We start from the raw sequence: 15,671 nt of genomic DNA, 5'->3' as shown, positions 1-15,671 counted from the left end.
AGCCCAACAATGCTCGCCATCTTCCTGACTTAATTAGTGCTCTGATTACCTACAGACTAGTTGCTCCAAAATGCTGTCCTCCAAAATGCTGTTTAAATTTTGTGCAAACCTCTGGGTGTCCGCGAGGGCTTCCAGCATTTTCGGTTTCAATTCATTACACAGCAGACAGTCCACGAAAAAAGAGGGGAAACACCCCCCCCCCCTTTTTTTGAAAGATCAGCCCTTATTCCTGCTGACCACAATGGAGGTCATTCATACGCTACACAGAGAATTTTTAAAGTGTTTTGAAAAAAAAAAAAAAACCAAGTCTGGCTTTTCACAAAACTCCAACCCTTAGAAGGATTGTAATGTAATGTAATGTAATGTAACACTTGTGTCCTTTCAGTTTCATGAACTTCAAAGTTCAAAGGTCACTCAAAAAAAGTCATTTTGGAAGAAGAAAAAAGTCATTTCTTTTAAAGACAAATCCTGAATGAAAACATTGCCCAATGCAATTTCAAAGGCCAGAAGATACAGAAGGTACAGAAATAACAGCAGCTACAAAAAAAATCCCTGCTGTGCAGAAAACCTTGACTACCGCTGAGTGAAAAAGTTTAATCTACGCCTACGTTTACAAGAAACTAGCGATGGTCCTCGACCTCAGTGAACTCAAACCAACAAACAAAAAAATTAAAACCAAAAAAATTAAAACCAAAGAAGCAATTTCCCTTCTGGAACAGTGGGGGCTTTTCACTCTGGGAGATTAGGAAAGAGAAGTCCAGTCCCCTGCTGATACCTTATTTGGATGTAGACCATCGCATTACATTACAATCACTTGGCAGATGCTCAGGAGCGATGTACAGTAGTGGAGAACATCAGTGTTACTCTCAGGAATACAAAAATGCTGTATCACCAAGAAGGTACAGAGGCCCATTAATAATCGATGAATATGATGTTAACTGAACAAAACAACAGCGCATATTTTAAAAAAAAGAATGTACCGCAAGACAGATAATTCATCTTTACAAAGCTGTAACTATAGCATTAGCCAAAAGGAAATTCAGAGAAAGAAACTGTAAAGAAAGCACTGTAAAATGTCCAGTATTCATTTAACTCTAACAGTGTTAAATCAGCTCTTAACAGATAACATTTGGTCCCACATTCCTGAATGAGACCAAATGTTACCAGTTAAGAGTGGAATTAACACCATTAGAGTCGAATTAACACTGGACATTTTACTGCATATTTAAAGGACATGAGGGGAGTCTTCAGTCTGTATCAGGATGATGGGCAGGGTTTCTGCTGTTCTGACTGCAGTGGGAAGCTCAGTCCACCACCAGGAGGGACAGAAGAGACAGGAGGCCTGGAAGTGCAGACCACACTTGAAAACACAAAACAAAACCTCTGAAGCTGTAAAGAAAAGTGCTGGAATATATATATATATATATATTTCTTTTAAATAGAAGTTTGTTAAAAATAGAAAATAAACTAAAAATAAAAAACTGGGCCAAAGGCTCTGATTTAATGACTTCCTTAAAGTTACAATCTCGAAGATTTAAGTCTCGTTCTCTATGGTGGTGCCAATGGCGAGAAGCGGTAATTGCAGGTGCGTTTTTGGACCTCACTTCCCAGAGATCCAACCGGATCAAACCAGTGTCGCCTGTGTGACGTCAATCAGTTGGCACCTGGACCACACCAACTATAACACTTATTATTTACTGAATAAAAAATGGTTGTTATAAAAGTAATGTTATGTACATACTCATTCATTGTCTAACATTAGGCTAACTTTAACCGTCTTTACACTGCCGAGCCGGGTTAAAATGCTGTAGCAGATCTGGGGTAGAATTAGCGATGATCAATTTCCACACACGTTCTTTATCCACCTTTTGCCCGGTATGAACATCTTTACACTGCAGAGAAGAATTTGCGGGATTCGCTGTGGCTCGTGCAATTATGTATCTCGTGCACAATAAACAGTCTTTTTCGTGAATGACTGTTGTGTAATATTTTTGAAACAACTGCTTTACAAAATGTTTCTGGTTTTGCTAGTTAAACTGTTCGAGAATAAAGCTGAGCTGGGTGTTAAATTAGCAATCAGAACAAGAATAAAACAAAAACAAAGGAGATTTCATCAAAAAAGGGCATCAAGGCTGAAGGAACATATGAGGAAGCGTAATAAAATAATAACAATGCTAATCCATACTGCCGTATTCTTTTATTTAGTTTTCTCTGGCTTGAAATCTTTACACAGAAATCAGACCCGGCTCTGCTCCACCTATACCCCACCTTTATTCCTATCATTATAATATACTGATGAACTTGATGGCAATGTAAATAACGGTAACGTTAAGGCCAGTTCAGATCAATGATTCGCTGAAACGGTTTTTAGAATGTTGCAGAGAAAATTGCAGCGGTGTGAACTGGCTAGTAGCAGAGCCTTTGCCTGCCCTGAGGTTTTAAAAGACCATCCTTGTCAAATCGCCAAGTGCAGTTTTAGAACGTTTACAATCAGACGTCTTGGAATTTTGCAAGTTGCACCCAGTCTCGTTGCGAATCATTGATCTGAACTGGCCTTTAGTTAGCTACATTGCAACATTGCAACAAGGTAGCATTGTATTCGAGAGACGGTTGGTGAGGTCGGAACTGGTCGGTAGCATTAGCTAGCGTTTTTTTCTAATTGTTAGCTGACATAAGACTGTGTTAATTACATTAGCTAGCTAGCTAACGCAACGTTACCTGATATGAGAGATGGATACTGTGCGCAATGTTGTCTAAACTAATGTTGCCTTTCTTGACATGGTCCGGTAGCTAGCGTTAGCTGTGCAAATAGCTATGTAATTTAGTAACGTTAACGAAATCTACATCAACAAATAATATGACCTCTCGTGTTACACAAGAACTTTTTATGGTTCCATAACTTTCTCTGTTATTGTAGCAGACACCGGAAAAAACAGTACTCCGCTCACACACAAGTGAGTTGAAGAGCAAGCCTGTTGAGTTAGCTCCGCCTACCCTCTCTGGCGGACCAACCACTGATGGGTAATGGAAAACGTGTCACTAACTATGCGCCGCTTGTGATTTTTTCCCGGGAATGTCGCCACAGACACCCAGTTCTTTAATCATAAATTATTATTATAATAATAGGCTCAATCACCATTGTGTTACCTAATTCGGCGATAGATAGTGACTTAACAGACATTTATTTTAATGAAAATCTTCGAGATTATTACTTTAATTTCTGCCATTAGTATCTATCTTCCTTTTCCTTCAGAACAATTTGGTGATCCAAAAGGCAAAAGGCATCAGCTCACTGACGCCAAGACAAACTTATGCAATTCACCACTGGCTGCAACATCAGGACAATTAAACAAAGTGCACTTACTGTACTTTTGGCTCAGACACAAAAAGTTTTCATGTTGTTCTCAGGTACCCCTAGCCAAAAGTAAGAAGAATCTCCTATTGTTTATCTTAATGCATTTTTTAAATGGTAAATGGACTGCATTTATATAGCGCTTTTATCCAAAGCGCTTTACAATTGATGCCTCTCATTCGCCAGAGCAGTTAGGGGTTAGGAGTCTTGCTCAAAGACACTTCAACACACCCAGGGCAGGGTTTGAACTGGCAACCCTCCAACTGCTAAACACTCGGTCTTACCTCCTAAGCTATGTCGCCCCATTTTTAAAAATCTGAATACAAATAAATAGTATAAACCAAAGGTTTTTTTTTCTGCTGTGTGTGGAATAGATATGACATGGATAAGAGCTCAGAAGGTAGGTGACAATGAAAAAAAACCTTTATTTTCCAGAGAACAGAGAACGTTGTGAGTAATGAGGCACTTAGTCTCTCTGCTCGCCTACTGATGTACAAAAACATTTGCTGTTACTAAATAAAGAACTTTCAATAATGACAACCGTTCTCGTAGTGCATGACCTGCCTCGCAGAAATGTTAAAATAATTTTGCCAAAAAATTCCATCGAAAGTCTAGCTCTTCCTCTCATTCAGGGGTTGGCATAATTGAAACCCCTCTGACAGCTCACTTCCCCTCCAGTGAAATTCCAGTTTCGTTTTATCTCAATGGGGTCCTAAAGGTCAAGACGTGCAATGCTGTGACATCATTCTCCCAGGAATCTTCCTGCAGTGGTGACACCATAGGTCATCATAGAGAGCCATCAATGGAATTCCACGACTGCACTTCCTGTTAGCCACTCAGCTAGCTTAGCCAATCCTGCAGCTTCAGTGAAAACGAGGCAAACACAAATGGCAGTAAACTCTGATTATGTGGAGGACTTTGGGAAATGCGAGCAAACAGGCACAGATATTGTATATACATAATCACCTAATACATTACACTACAGGCAACTGGGTACATTGTTACATTGTCCCTGGCCCTGGAGATGTGGGGGGGGGGGTAACATAGGAATAATATAGTAATATAACTTTGTCCCAGGGCAGGACATTTCACCCGGCAGCCCTGTGTCCAGTGGCTTTGTATAAAGAAGATCAACCTGACAGGTGCAGCTCAGATCTTTCAGGTAGCCCCCCGACCTCAATCCCCCGCCCACCTCTGCCAAAACATTCAGATTTTATCAGAAGAATTACAGAGGTTTTCCAATGACACACAAAGGCGTTGCTTAAAAAGTCTTTAATACTTTGTGTTTATTCAGTTTAAAAAGGGAGAAAAAAGTCAGTAAAAAAAAGCTAGGCATAACCATAGCGATGAAGTAACTGTTAAAAACGGAATCATTCTGGGCTCCGCATTGCTACAGGCATTCACTGCTTTAATACTCCACTCTTGCGAGGCACAAGCATAGCATCATCACTTCAATTACTCTCATGAATCCATGAAAAAAATAAAAAATCCAACAGAAACCAGGAGAAAAAAATCAACAGGGAAAAGGAAAAAAAAGCTATGCAGCTATGTTTATGTTTTCACTGTCTAAATTATACATAAAGTAATTTACATGTAAAATAATTAGATGAAATGTGGAGCACAACATGTTGGAAAATTTGAAAATATCCTTAATTTTTTTTTATTTCTATGAAGTTATGTGGATACAGCTATTTACTGTTGAAAAAAAACATGGCGTCCTGGTGAAAATGAGAAATGTTGTTGAATAGTATTGTAACAGCACAGGGATGAATGAGTTCAAATGGATACATCCCACCTGAATGACTACAGTTGCAGTAGAGCAACCCTGTGCTGCCACAGCATGGCTTGTACCTGCATACCTGCATACCTGCACACCCTGAACACAGAAAGCAATGACCTGTACCAGTCTGGTTCAGCTTCATTCCCCCTTGCATAAATACCATCTCTCCCTCACGCACATTTAGTGTATACTGTCAACTCTATGCACACTACAGCATGCATCTTTTTCTCTGTCTCCCTCACTCTTTTCTCTCTCTCTGTCTCTTTCTCTCTCTCACACACACACACACACACACACACACACACACACAGACACACACACACAAACAATAAAATAAAATATTGCAGAAAGAAAACTACGTGAAGCGGACTACCTTAGCACTGTTCTGTAGAAACCTTGTCACGTGCAAACCTAAATAAGCACTTGAGAGAAAGCATAAATTCTTTAAGGGCTGAGGGGACAGGCCTACGATGACCAAGCCCACTTCCAGCTTTCTACATTCAGGTACAGACAAACAGTGAGCCTGATGGTCTATCGTACAGGATTAGATACTTATTCATGACGAACTGGATGCTAGGGTTAGGTAGACCTCTGCATATTCTTTTCCCTCAGATTTCACAAAGCCATTTTATCCTGCAAGAACCCAGCAGGTGAGTTAAAGAGTGAATCCAAGCGTGACCTGTGGTCCAGATGACCCCCCCACAAAGAGGAAACACATCATAGCGGAGAAACCCCACTTCCTGATTGTTTTCTGCGTGCGATCGACGCTCGGTGCGGCTGGCCGCCGTCGGCCTGAAAACCTGCCGGAATCCCCACGGGGACAAACACTCCCCCCTCGCCTTCCCGCGAGAAAATATCCAACCACCAACACCCCCCCGACCATGGAAGCAAGCCACTTCCCTTCTTCCTTCCCCCCTCCCAGCTGACTCTCCTGCCCTCCCCAACCCCAAACAATTTTATTGTTATTTTTTCTTTAAAAAGAAAAGAAATTAAAGAAGTTTTCTCAAAAAGTAGAGTTTAAAAAAACCCAGACAGCCGGATAACTCGCCGTCCTTCTCTCTTTGTCGAGCCTGGCATTCCTCAGTCCTGCTGGGCCACGCCCTTTTCTCCTCAGCCCACCCCCCAAGGACTCACCCCCCAGTCTACCTGTGCAGTCCAGGTCGTGTCCGGATATCATCGGCCATACGGCCGTGGGGGGGTGGGGGGGGGCATGAAAACTTGCAGAATGCCCTCCTCTGTTCAGCAGCTCTCATAACACCGATAATAATATCCATAAAGATGCTCCGAGAGCAGCTTCTCTCCTGTTGACTCCGCCCCTGGTGTATGGGGAGGGGCGAGCTAGTTTTCCACAGGTGTGGGGTCCTGCACGGGCGGGGGCGTGGCCGGAGGCGGAGCCTGGGCCGGAGCCGGGGGCTGGCTGACGATCACCTGCACCACGTAGTCCCGGGAGATCTTCAGCTCCTCCAGCGTCATCCGGTCGGCCAGCGGCCGGCCCGAGAAGAACCAGCGCTGGGCGGCGGGCGCCACGCCCTCGGCGGCCTGCAGGCGGCGCTTCATGTGGCGCACCGAGTCGCCGGTGCGCACGGCCAGCCGCAGGTCCCGCCCCGTGGAGAGCCGCAGACGCAGCTGGCACTCCTGCCCCGAGCCGGCCGGGTGCTCCAGCGGCGCCTCGGGGGCCTCCGACTCGCTCTTCTCCTCGATCATGTTGATGGGCGGGGCCAGGCAGTAGACAGGCAGCTGGTAGCGGTTCCCCAGCTCGTCGTAGCACTCCGTCAGGGCGCCTGGAGGAGGAGGAAGCACAAACAAAGTCAACCTCATCAGCAATAATGATGATAATCACGATGATGACAAGCGAGGACCCTGAGTGATGATGCCCAATCAGATTGAAACAAAGGGGGTACCCTGTGTGATGATACCCAATCAGGCTGAAGCAAAGGGGGTACCCTGTGTGATGATACCCAATCAGGTTGAAGCAAAGGGAGTACCCTGTGTGATGATACCCAATCAGGTTGAAGCAAAGGGAGTACCCTGTGTGATGATACCCAATCAGGTTGAAGCAAAGGGGGTACCCTGTGTGATGATACCCTATCAGGTTGAAGCAAAGGGGGTACCCTGTGTGATGATACCCAATCAGGTTGAAGCAAAGGGAGTACCCTGTGTGATGATGCCCAGTTAGGTTGAAGCAAAGGGGGGTTGGGAGGGGCACGTTCCGAATAACTGGCACATCTTCTGCTGAACATGAGGCGAAAATGATGCACACAATGAACAAACGTGTCCCTGACTGCAGCAGGGAAACAATGAGACTGCATGCACACTGTTTCCCATGAGAGAGAGAATGAGAGAGAGAGAGAGAGAGAGAGAGAGGGAGCAAAAATGGTTGGTTTCCATTCACGCCAATAAAGCCATTTGAATTTGAGAGAGAGATATACTGAGAGACAGAGAGACAGACAGATGGAAAAACAGAGTGCACCAGAGAGAGATGGGGGAGGGAGAGAGAAGGCGAGAGAGAGAGAGAGTACTTCAGAATGAATAGAGACATGACTTTTAAAAGCCCTTTATTCGATATTACATGAAGCTAAGGCCATCATGCGCAAAATGCACATATTGCACTAAGAGCCACACAAATGCAAACACAAAAACAAAAACAAGCCCACAACGACACAAACAACTGAAGGTAAAGAAGAGAAAAATAAACTTCACTGAGCATTTACAAGAAAATGAGTCCTCTATTCTCTTCACACAGCACCCTGTTAGTAAAGCTATTTTCTGAGCCTGCAGCCCTGTCCCATCTGCCTCTGAAAAATGGCCAGTCTTACAGACAAAAAATGTAATGAATCAAAGCGCCACATACTTTTCTAGCCCGCTAAAAACCCAGGCATCTTTTTCCAGTTGTACAAATAAAATGATTTTCTGTACTGCTGTCTGTAATTATATTACCTTCACTGCAGGTCACTGATTCAGTTCGGGAGCAGATTTCTACGTAGCAGTTTCTACAACGTCAGCCACGCACTCCGTGTGGCTAAGATAGTCCGCTTCTTGCATGAGACACCTTTACTTGTTTGCTAAAAAAGGCCAATATTTTCCCCAAAGTTTTTTTAAAATTCCTTTTTCAGTGCTTTCAAAGTGCAACCCTCCCTACTTTGACAAACTCTCTCGCTCACTTCTGTTTTCAGGTCCTAAGGGACCCAGCTTTTGAGTCGGAAAACCGTTCTGATGCCTAAAGTGTGAGCTCCATACTCTGCATAGGGAACCGGGAAGTTTGAACCCTTTAAAGAAATAACAAACTGTGTGAAGTTCCAGCATGCTTTCACCAGAAAAAAAAGAAAATAAAATCTACCTCATCACAAACCCGGGCGACCCCAGCTTTTACAGACCCAGCTACAAAGATACTGGATGTTGAAAACTGCTCAAACATCTCAGAAGAAGAGCTCTGCCAGCACAGAAATATGAGCCTTCCTTCAGCCTCAGAGGTTCTGACCAAAGACTGAGCGTTTAACAGGACGGAGTGTAGCACAGTGGGTAAGGAACTGGGCTTGTAACCGAAAGGTCGCAGGTTCGATTCCCGGGTAGGACACTGCCGTTGTACCCTTGAGCAAGGTACTTAACCTGCATTGCTTCAGTATATATCCAGCTGTATAAATGGATACAATGTAAAATGCTATGCAAAAAGTTGTGTAAGTCGCTCTGGATAAGAGCGTCTGCTAAATGCCTGTAATGTAATGTAATGTAACACTGCACTGGACAAAAAGAGACGCTCCCAGCTGACGGACTACAGGAGGAGGCCAGAGACAAGGATCCTAATGCTGTCTGTCTGACTTACTGACCACCAGACAAGGATCCTAATGCTGTCTGTCTGACTTACTGACCACCAGACCAGGATCCTAATGCTGTCTGTCTGACTTACTGACCACCAGACCAGGATCCTAATGCTGTCTGTCTGACTTACTGACCACCAGACAAGGATCCTAATGCTGTCTGTCTGACTTACTGACCACCAGACCAGGATCCTAATGCTGTCTGTCTGAATGAGTGACCATCAGACAAGGATCTCAATGCTGTCTGTCTGAATGAGTGACCATCAGACAAGGATCTTAATGCTGTCTGTCTGACTTACTGATCACCAGACCGGGATCTTAATACTGTCTGTCTGAGGATCTCAATGCTGTCTGTCTGAATGAGTGACCATCAGACAAGGATCTCAATGCTGTCTGTCTGACTTACTGACCACCAGACAAGGATCCTAATGCTGTCTGTCTGACTTACTGACCACCAGACCAGGATCCTAATGCTGTCTGTCTGACTTACTGACCACCAGACAAGGATCTTAATGCTGTCTGTCTGACTTACTGACCACCAGACCAGGATATTAATGCTGTCTGTCTGAATGAGTGACCATCAGACAAGGATCTCAATGCTGTCTGTCTGACTTACTGACCACCAGACCAGGATCCTAATGCTGTCTGTCTGACTTACTGACCACCAGACCAGGATCCTAATGCTGTCTGTCTGACTTACTGATCACCAGACTGGGATCTTAATACTGTCTGTCTGACTGACAGACAACCAGACAAGGATCTCAATGCTGTCTGTCTGAATGAGTGACCATCAGACCAGGATATTAATGCTGTCTGTCTGAATGAGTGACCATCAGACAAGGATCTCAATGCTGTCTGTCTGACTTACTGATCACCAGACCGGGATCTTAATACTGTCTGTCTGAGGATCTCAATGCTGTCTGTCTGAATGAGTGACCATCAGACAAGGATCTCAATGCTGTCTGTCTGACTTACTGACCACCAGACCGGGATCTTAATACTGTCTGTCTGACTGACAGACCACCAGACCAGGATCTCAATGCTGTCTGTCTGAATGAATGACCATCAGACCAGGATATTAATGCTGTCTGTCTGAGGATCTCAATGCTGTCTGTCTGAATGAGTGACCATCAGACCAGGATATTAATGCTGTCTGTCTGAGGATCTCAATGCTGTCTGTCTGAATGAGTGACCATCAGACCAGGATCTCAATGCTGTCTGTCTGACTAACTGACTGCCATGACAGCACATTTCCTGTGACTGACTGACCGATCACTACGGCGTCCTCCTGACACCTGGAAGTCACATGATTTTCACTTCCATCAGAATGGCAGAAAAGTCTGCCTCATTTCAAGAGCCACCACTGAGGTCAATTAAAAATAGGAAGGTGAAGGAATGAATCATTCACGGAATTTCAGGACAGATTTCTACACCGTTTTCATGACGTGCAAAGCGTATGTCATCAGAACCTCTTTCAGAGGAACAAGGCAAAGCTCTACTGGCTTTGGAAAAATCACTGGTTTTCAGGGCTGAGACAGGAGTAAGACAATTTTTCCCCAGTAAAGCGCTATCCCATCATCCAATGCAACTTCTGCTCTGCTAACCTGCTGTGGAGAATCTCTTCCTGAGCTGAATTCCGATTGGTTGCCTGCAACCAATGACAGGAATCGTTTACAGCGGGGCCTATTGGCTGGATGTAAGTGACCGTAGTCATTTGAAACTATAGTTAAGCCTTTCCCACTCTACGGAAGACTGTTCCCCCGACCTCTGACCCTCCCCCCAATGGACTACGTACACACCTGGCTGACACCGCTGTTTGCCTTGCGCCGAGGTATGTTTACATTCTTGTTTTTGCTATTACAAGCTGTGTCATGAGATTGGCTTCTTTGCCACGTCTTCTTTAACAACCTGAGATTATGTTTTCAAACACCTGCCAAGGTAAATAACTCTTCTCTTGTTCGGGGAGGGAGTTCAGCGGGGCGTGTTTGATGAAGCACGGTAACAGCAGAGAGGTCACATGCCCTAGTTGATCCTCAGAACATCATTTCCATTGGTGCCGATCGTCCCCAAGGCGACCATTGTGTCAGAGAGAATACCGAGTGGATTTAAAAGACATCCCCGATGCCCTGAAACTCACAAACAGCGGTGTTAAATTTGAATGGACACTAGAAATGGCTCGGTTCATTTCAGCTGAGCAGGAGAGAAAAAGAAAATAAACAGAATTCTTTCGCTGATATTGGTTCAATGAAAAACACTCAAAAGCACATTTCCGTGGAAAGTGGTGTATTGATGTTTTCGTACAGAACGCAGGGTCACTACGGTTTAAAAGGAAACAAGCCACCGCCGCATTGACAAACACCTTGAAAGTGCTACAATATTAGCAACAGGGGGCTTAAACCTTTCATAAATCTGACGGCGCGGAACGCCGTTCATGGCGATGGCCCATAAAAATATATGCGGCTGGCTGAGAGAGGGAGGTTTAATCCTGCCCTTGCGCCGGCGTGACGGAGGCCTACGAGACGCCGCTCTGAGACAGGGCCAGGGCTTTTACTGCTGCCGCACGAGCGCGGAAATCGCTTTCACAAAACCCTGCAGTAATTTGCTCGGCAGGATTCATCGGTTCCTGGGAGCAGTTTCGCTCCACACAAGGTCTTTTTTTCCCTTTCTCTCTCTCTCTCCCTCCCTCCCTCCCTCGGCCGTCATTTTGAGAGATGAGAGACGCGCGCCTCGAGGCCGCGGGATCGATGAAACCGCTTTCCGCTCCGCTACGCGACGACGGGCCTCGGCAACGAGGAAAGACAATTTTAGCACCGTAGCAACTCACCGCGGCGGCCACGGGAACCGACATCGTAAAGATCACGTCCGACTTATTTTGCATCGATTTTGAAAACAGGAAGACGAGCGAGTCCACGGGCGCCACTACACGCAGCTGCGTTTGAAGCACGGGCGCCCCACTCCCGTCCCGGAGGGCCGCAGGGTCTGCTCGGTTTTGGGGGTGTCCGCGGCACAAGCGTTCCTTTTAAGTCATTGACTGGCTAAGGAATCCACACACCTTCTTCTCAAGGCCTTAACTGGCAGCTGATTGAAAGGAAAACACAAAAACCTGCAGACACCCTTGGAATTCAGCTTGACACCCCTGATTTAAAGATTACAACAATAAATAAATAAATTAATTAATTAATTCACTAGTGAAACATAGTAATGGAACTTTCCATTTTCAGGCATGACCTCACAATGGCAATAGCAGACTGCGGATTCCATTTGTCAGTTAGCTAAAGAAAGCTAAAGGAATTGTTTTTTCTCTGAGCTTTTCGCAGATTTCACTAAAGAAGTCATTTCAGTAAGACCGCAGGATGCTGCAGCCACATAAGATGCTAAAATTTATTTGTTTTTTGGCGGGAGGGAAGCAAAATGAATACATTGATCATTGTCACCTTTCTCTTCAGAAGCGCAATGTGGAACGTTAACGTCAGAGAATTTTACCTGACGTAACATCGAGCCAAGACGAACAGGAGAAGCGTGGGGAGGGAGTTGCTGAAAATAACTAGCAAAACGAGCTACGTGCAGCTTCGTATTCGGAGACAGCCTCCGCATCAATTTAAAGGCGCATTTTTAGAAAACACCGTGGCGAATGTTTGAGGAGAGAGGCTGTTTCTCCCTCCTCTCTTCTGTGTGACGGTGAAGAGCCCGGCGTATCTGGCGCTGTCAGGAGCTGGCGCCGGTCGCACCTGCTAATGAGCGGGAGGAAACGCACACAGCCCTGAGAGAGGAAAAGCCCGCTGTCACTGTTACTGCGTTAGTTCCTCCCCTCACGCTCCCTCTTCTCTCCTCTCCCAGGTTGGGGGCTCAGTTTAAGTAATTTCATGGTGTCTGCAGGCGCACGGAATAATATTTCACCCTATAAATAGCTTTAATGATTCACCAGTAAGCACTGGAGGTGTCTGTCAGGGACCTGGGGGCTGTTGTTGGGATCAGGTTTGGGGTGCTTGCCTACAGGTTACAAATGCACGCCAGTGCACACGCATTCACACACCTCATACTCACGCACACACACACACACTCACGCACACACCTCATACTCACACACACACACACACACGCACACACCTCATACTCACGCACACACACACACACTCACGCACACACCTCATACTCACACACACACACACACACGCACACACCTCATACTCACGCACACACACACACACTCACGCACACACCTCATACTCACGCACACACACACACACACACACACGCACTCACACACCTCATACTCACACACACACACAAACACACGCACTCACACACCTCATACTCACACACACACACACACACACACCTCATACTCACGCGCACACACACACACACACCTCATACTCACGCACACACACACACACTCACACACCTCATACTCACACACACACACACACACACACTCACATACCTCATACTCACACACACACACACACACTCACACACCTCAAACTCACACACATACGCACTCACACACACACAATCACACGCACACACACATCATACTCACATACACACCTCATACTCACACACACACACACACGCACTCACACACCTCATACTCATACTCACGCACACACACACACACACACACACACACACACGCACTCACACACCTCATACTCACGTACACACGAACACACATACTCACACACACACATACGCACTCACACTCCTCATACTCACGTGCACACACACACCTCATACGCACGCGCGCACACACACACACACACCTCATACTCATGCATACACAAACACACATCATACTGATACACAAACACATATCACACTCACACACACATACACACATGTACGCACTCACACATACACAAACACGCATAAACTCACACACACAAACTGCTGGAGCCCTCAGCGTGTACACACAAGTGCATTAATAAAGCACGCGCGCGCACACACACACACACACACACACACACACACACACACACACAGCTTATCTGCCAGCCAATGAACAAGCCCTTTCTCCAAACATCATTATCACACATAATTAATGCTATAAGCCAGCCAGAGGCACAAATCCAGGAAGTGGGAAAAGCAAAGTGCATACACACGGACATAAAACACAATAACCCCAGACCTAGAACTGCCTCATGATAACCCATCTGAGGCAGCTAACATTAGGCCACACAGAGGTACCTTCAGTACACACAAAGTTAGCTTTTTACAGGATATATAAAAGAAGAATTGTAACCGTAAGAGCCTAAAACTATAGACTGCATAGCTGCAGACTATTACCCCTGTTAAAAGAGACATAGACAAACCCCAGAGAGAGACAGACAGCCAGTCTCTGAGTTAAACAGACAGTGTGAGATTTATACTCAACCATTACATGTCATATGGTACCGGTCCGACAGTTTGTCTTCTGTGTGAGATTGTGGTCATTAATGCATTGAAAAGGTCAATTGTGACTTAAAATGGCGAGCAGGGTCTCAAAAACAATTCAGTGACAAGTGTTTTTATTGTTGTAATACTTCCGGCCGAACGAACTGTGGTAGTTGGTGAGAGGAGAGCAGTGCTTCATTTGCGGCTCTGAACTCTTAAATGGCAGAATGGGCTCTTAATTTAAAGGCCTCAAGGCTATAAATACTCATAAATATTACAGTTTATGCAACACCTACTTGCCTATATCTGCTCTTAATGGAAGATTTCTACGAAATAGGACAGTGAGTGCGGGAAAATGGTGGCACCGTCACGCACCAGACACTAAAACGCAGGGAAGATCCGGGTTGTTACTCGTGGAATGAAAGCATTGCTGGGATAACCCACTTAGATAACCTCACACAGAAAAGCTGAAATGTTACGCAAGGACAAGTAAATACATCCAGCCACCATTATCTAACCATTATCCAACTATCCAATATCTTCCATTATTGCTCATTTCTGGTCAGGGTCACAGGGGGGCTGGAGCCAATCCCAGCATGCATTGGGCACGAGACAGGACTACACCCTGTACAGGTCACCACTCCATCACAAGGCATACACACCATTCGCTCACTAACCTTATACCTACAGGCAATTTAGACTCTTCTATTAGCCTAACCTGCATGTCTCTGGTCTGTGGGAGGAAACCCATGCGGAATCCCATGCAAACTTCGCACAGAAAGACAGAGAGAAAGAGGCCCCTTTATTTAACGCTGCACGAAGCCGAGGTCATCACATAAAAACAACATACGTCCATATGACAGAGAGACTGAAAGGCGACTACACCCGGGACCGACCCCATTCTGGCGCCCAGAGGGGGGAACAGCCCGCAGCGCGCGGGTTAGCGCTCACACTTCCTCTTGGGGCTGTGCTCAACCCTTTAAGCTGTGAGGTCACACACATGTGAGTGGAATGTTCTGAACTGAACATTCTAATGCTGATGTCACAATCACTACTGGTTATTGAGAACAAAGTTATAAAAGTTCCAGAGTTTTAGAACAATGGCTTAGAATTCAGAAAAAAAACTAACAAACAAAAAAACATTCCAAAAAAACCTCTTCAAAATGTTAAACCAAACTGGGAAAAAAGCGTGAAATTCACCAGCATCTACTGCAGTTCCGCAACTTCAAAGAAGATGGGAAAGATGCGTTATCTTCACGGGACTCGTAGGATCGGAGCCGAATAAAGTTCAGCCGCGCGTCACCAGCCAGCTCTGGCGTCAGGGGAAAGCTGAAATAAAAGCGCTTTT

At 45.3% G+C, this 15,671-nt stretch overlaps 1 protein-coding gene across 4 annotated transcripts in view; it reads right to left on the bottom strand.

The window, feature by feature from the left end:
- Positions 1 to 4,609: 4,609 nt before the first annotated feature.
- LOC118234912 (ubiquitin domain-containing protein 2) overlaps positions 4,610 to 15,671 on the bottom strand; it is a 33,579-nt gene continuing 22,517 nt past the window's right edge. Inside the window, exons 3-4 of one of the 4 annotated variants that reach the window (XM_035431772.1) lie at positions 7,286 to 7,364; positions 4,610 to 6,913 (exon numbers count right to left, since the gene is read on the bottom strand). In XM_035431772.1, the coding sequence (XP_035287663.1) occupies positions 6,382 to 6,913; positions 7,286 to 7,364 (611 nt within the window). In that variant the 3' untranslated portion in view covers positions 4,610 to 6,381. The remainder of the gene's footprint in view (positions 6,914 to 7,285; positions 7,365 to 15,671) is intronic. The other 3 variants (XM_035431773.1, XM_035431774.1, XM_035431775.1) reach the window with 3 other exon arrangements.

The sequence above is a fragment of the Anguilla anguilla genome, chromosome 9 (genome assembly GCF_013347855.1).
Source record: "Anguilla anguilla isolate fAngAng1 chromosome 9, fAngAng1.pri, whole genome shotgun sequence".
Lineage (NCBI taxonomy): Eukaryota > Metazoa > Chordata > Actinopteri > Anguilliformes > Anguillidae > Anguilla > Anguilla anguilla.
Note: the sequence above shows the minus strand (reverse complement) of the source record. Positions and strands in the feature narration are given on the sequence as shown.